Raw genomic sequence first — 4,553 nt, 5'->3', positions numbered from 1 at the left:
TCAGCAGGGCGCAGATGCCACAGCAGTCAGTTCATGGGGTCAGATACCCAGAGGTTCACAGCATGGTCAGCGCCCAGCTGTGGGTCCTCACAGGTACTTTATGGAGCTTTTCCAAAACACCACATATACTTTGCCCTTCTTAAGGAACTTTCTCCTCTTACTTCTAACATCTTTCAAATCTTAACTAGGATCGTTAAATAACCTTTCTTACTTATAGAAACATCATATTCGTCTCACCCTGCATTAGTCTATCTATCTCATGACAACATGAAATTTTTCCGAGGTGTAACACAGGGCTTTCCCTAACCTATTTAATCATTGTCTTTCTTTTTAGCCACTTCTTCCTCGATAATACGACTTCCCAACTGCCTATTTCTTCCCTTTCTTCAGATATCTCACTTCCTTTTTCCACCGCAGATATTGCATCTACTCAATCTATATCTGTTATTTCATCGGGATCTTCTGCTTCATCCTTTTCAACTCCTCCTTTGCCTACTTTACCTCAATCCTTTCCTCTTCACAGTGTTGCGTCAAGCATTCTTCCAGGCTCTTCTATAGGCCAGATTGGCCTGACTTCACTTCCACCTTACGGTGGAATAACATAACCAATAATTCCACCCCCTTTCCATTCTGCTGCGGCATTGGTTGCACCTAATGTCACTAATTTGGTGACTATCAAGCTTAATTCAGTTGAAGATTATCTTACTTGGCGTACTTAATTCACCTCCTTGTTGATCTCGTATGAACTTCTTGGTTTTGTGGATGGCTCTACACCTCAACGGCCTCAATTTTTTTGTAATGTCTCTTGTAACCAGTAAGTTAACCCACTCTATCGTTCATGGGTTAGAGTTGATCAAAGTGTACGGTCTTGGCTCTTTGCAACATTGTCTCGTGAGGTCCTTGTTGATGTTCACTTATTACCTACATGGCATGATATTTGGCTATCCCTACACAGGCGTTTTATGGATGCTAGTCAGGCCAAATCAATAGAACTTAAGCTACAACTTACTAACATGCGCAAATCAGATTCTATGACTATCGATGAGTATCTCCGAGAGGCTAAGAAAATAGCAGACTCCCTCGCGGCAATTAACTCTCCAGTTACTTCTAAAGATTTTATTGACCATGTCCTTATTGGGTTAGGAAGGGAGTATGACACACTGGTTGGTATTATTACTCACTTTCCTGGCCAACTATCTCCGGAAGAACTTCGCATCAAACTTTTGCTTCACGAGCAACGGTTGCAACGCTTCAAAGAGCTCGACTCTGCTATCTCTCATCAAACCTTTGCTGCCCAGAATGTATCTCCTAATCCCTCTTCTACATCTGGTAGTCAGACAGTATCTCAAGGGGGGCGTGGTAGAGGTCGTTCTTCCTCATCTAAAAGTCGTGGTCGCGAAGGAAGAGGCCGAGGCTCATTCAGTGGTCGTAGTCAACCACTACAAGTTTCTTTACCCAATAACTCTTCACGCATTGGTTTTAATGGACAGTCTTCATGAGGTATTGGTAGTGTTTCTCCTGTTCGTTATCAGTAAAAATCTGCTAGTTCAATGTCACCATCCTCGGGAATCTTAGAAGCACACCCTTCGTCTACTATTTGTCAAATTTATAGGTATCCTGGTCATTCTGCATTACAATGTAATAACCGTTTCAGTCACGCCTTTGTTGCTAATGATCTTCCTAAGTCTTTTGCTACTATGTCTGTTGGTGAAACGAATTACGCTACTTGGTACTTCGACTCTGCTGCGTCAGCTCATATGACCCCTTGTGACGGTAATTTTTTACAAAAATTCCCTTATACTGGCTTTGATCGTGTGTTGGTTGGGAATGGTACTTTGCTTAATATTAAAAATATTAGATATGCTCAGTTACCTTCTACACTTGCACTCAATGTTTCATGTTCCTCAACTTCGTCATAATTTAATTTCTGTCAAGAAGTTGTGTAAGGATAACAATTATTCTATTAATTTTGATGATTCTTATGTTTCTGTTAAGGACAAAGCCTCGGGTCAAACTCTCCTTCAAGCCTCCAGTAAGGGTGATGTTTATCTGTTGGCATCATCATCAGTGTCTTCTCATCCTTAAGCGTTTGTTGCTCAACGTCAACATGGAGATATTTGGCATCGTAGATTAGGTCATAGTGGAGCTCATACTTTAGATCATCTTAGGAAAAATAATTGCATTAGTTTGCTTAACTCTTTCAGTATTGATTGTATCCCTTGTCGTTTAGGAAAATCTCAACGTTTACCATTTAATTTAGTAGATCACTGTAGTTCTTTTCCTTTAGACATTATTCACTCAGATGTTTGGCAATCACCGATTTTATCGAACTTGGGGTTCAAATATTATGTTATTTTTGTTGATGATTTTTCTCGATTTACATGGTTGTACCCTAAGAAAAATAAGTCAGAAGTGTTTTCACATTTTTGTGTCTTTCAAAAACTAGCAGAGAACATGTTTGACACTAAAATAAAGACTTTTCAAAGTGATGGAGGTGGTGAATTTGATAACACATCTATGCTCTCACATTTTTCTACCACGGGTATTTTTTTTTCATAAATCGTGTCCGGACACTCAACAAAATGGGGTTGCTGAACGGAAGCACCGACACATTATTGAAATGGTACGTACTATTCTCGTAGAGGCTAATTTACCATCAAATTTTTGGGTTGATGCTGCTTATTATGCTGTTTATATAATTAATAGATTGCCAACACCTATTTTGCAAGGACTTTCTCCATTTGAAAAACTTTTTCATAGACCGGCGGACTATAAACTTTAGACATTATTCTTGGCCTATTCATCAACTAGATGTCAAAAATGCTTTTTTACATGGTATTCTTAATGAGGAAGTCTTTATGAAACAATCTCCGGGTTTCATTCATCCTGACTTTCCTGATCATGTTTGTAAATTGACCAAAGCCATTTATGGCTTAAAACAGGCTCCACGTGCATGGTTTCATCGCTTTAGTACATTTCTTCTTTCTCATGGTTTTATTTGTAGCAAATCTAATACTTCTATGTTTGTTCGTCGTTCTTCATCAGGTATTCTTGTCCTATTGCTTTATGTTGATGATATTATTCTAACTGGTAGTCATTCAACTCTCCTTAATCAATTCATTAGTCTTCTTTCCCGTCAATTTTCCATGAAAGACTTAGGTGAGCTTCATTATTTTCTTGGTGTCCAAGCTATTCGCTCGTCTAATGATCTTCATTTATCTCAACGGAAGTATATTTCGGACCTGCTCCTCAAGTTTCATATGTATACTTGTAAGCCAGTTGTTACTCCTCTAGCTTCTCGCACTACTATTTCTCTTATGGATGGTGAGTTACTTTCAGATCCTAGTGAATATAGGAGCATGGTAGGTACACTTCAATATTTGACTTTGACCCGTCCTGATATTGCCTATGCTGTGAATCTTGTTTCTCAGTTTATGCATGCGCCTCGTAATACTCATTTGCATTGTGTGAAGCGTATTTTTAGGTACTTACAGGGTACTCTTGCACATGGATTGTTCTTGCGTGCTTCTTCATCTAATTCATTGGTAGTTGCTTATTCCAATGTTGATTGGGCTGGATGTCTCGATAGTAGGCGTTCCACGACGGGCTTTGTCGTGTTCTTGGGTTCCAAGCTTATCTCTTGGCGTGCGAAGAAACAACCCACAGTTTCAAGATCATCTACAGAGGCTGAATATAGGGCTATTGCCTATACTGTAGCTGAAACTTCTTGGATTCGTCATGTTCTTTGTGAGCTTGGTCTTTATCTTCGTGAGCCGATTCGAGTATTGTGTGACAATGTCAGTTCAACATACATGTCTCGTAACCCAGTATTCCATGATCATTCTAAGCATATTGATATTTACTATCATTATGTCCGTGATAAAGTTGCTCAGGGGGGTCTTGTTGTCCAATATGTGCCTTCTCACTTACAACTTGCTGATATTTTTACGAAGGGTTTATCCTCATCCCGTTTTTGTTTTGTGCGTGACAATCTGTCTGTTATTTCAGTACATCCAGATTGAGGGGCCATATTAGGACTCATTGTCCGTGTAGATTTAGGACTCATAGTCCATGTATTTGTATTGTACTAGGTTAGCTATTTCCCTTGCCAATATCCCTTTGTATTCATTATATATATATATATATATATATATATATATATATATATATATATATATATATATATATATATATATATATATATATGAAGACAGATGCACAGTGGCTCATCGAGCCTAATACTAATTCTTTGTACAAGTTGATTATCAAAAATATGGAACATAATCAATTTCAAATTACACATTTTCAAAGATATTCCAAAGAAAGACCCCTTTTTTTTTGTATAAATAGACCTTCCAAGACATACATAGTTGTACACAGAACAATATCACAGAAGAGAAGTGTGACAATCAGAACGCCTTTGATCCGATAAGATGGTGGCTGCTAAGACATCAGATTTACTAATTGGATTCTTTTGTTTGGCTCTTCTTTTAATTTCAGGTACTGAAGCTAAAGATCTAGCGGTCAATATAGGAAGATGTTCTGAGTATAAA

General features: G+C 38.3%; 1 protein-coding gene across 1 annotated transcript; it reads left to right on the top strand.

The window, feature by feature from the left end:
* Positions 1-2,858: 2,858 nt before the first annotated feature.
* LOC132639759 (uncharacterized mitochondrial protein AtMg00810-like) lies at positions 2,859-4,022 on the top strand. Its single transcript, XM_060356182.1, has one exon. The coding sequence runs from the start codon at positions 2,859-2,861 to the stop codon at positions 4,020-4,022; it is 1,164 nt and encodes a 387-aa protein (XP_060212165.1).
* The last annotated feature ends 531 nt before the right edge of the window (positions 4,023-4,553 follow it).

This window comes from Lycium barbarum, chromosome 5, assembly GCF_019175385.1.
Source record: "Lycium barbarum isolate Lr01 chromosome 5, ASM1917538v2, whole genome shotgun sequence".
In the NCBI taxonomy this organism is placed as follows: Eukaryota; Viridiplantae; Streptophyta; class Magnoliopsida; order Solanales; family Solanaceae; genus Lycium; species Lycium barbarum.
This window is presented reverse-complemented; position numbering and strand designations above follow the sequence as displayed.

Coding starts and splice junctions, on each gene's coding strand:
- LOC132639759 (XM_060356182.1), top strand. CDS start 2,859: ATGAAACAATCTCCGGGTTTCATTCATCCTGACTTTCCTGATCATGTT.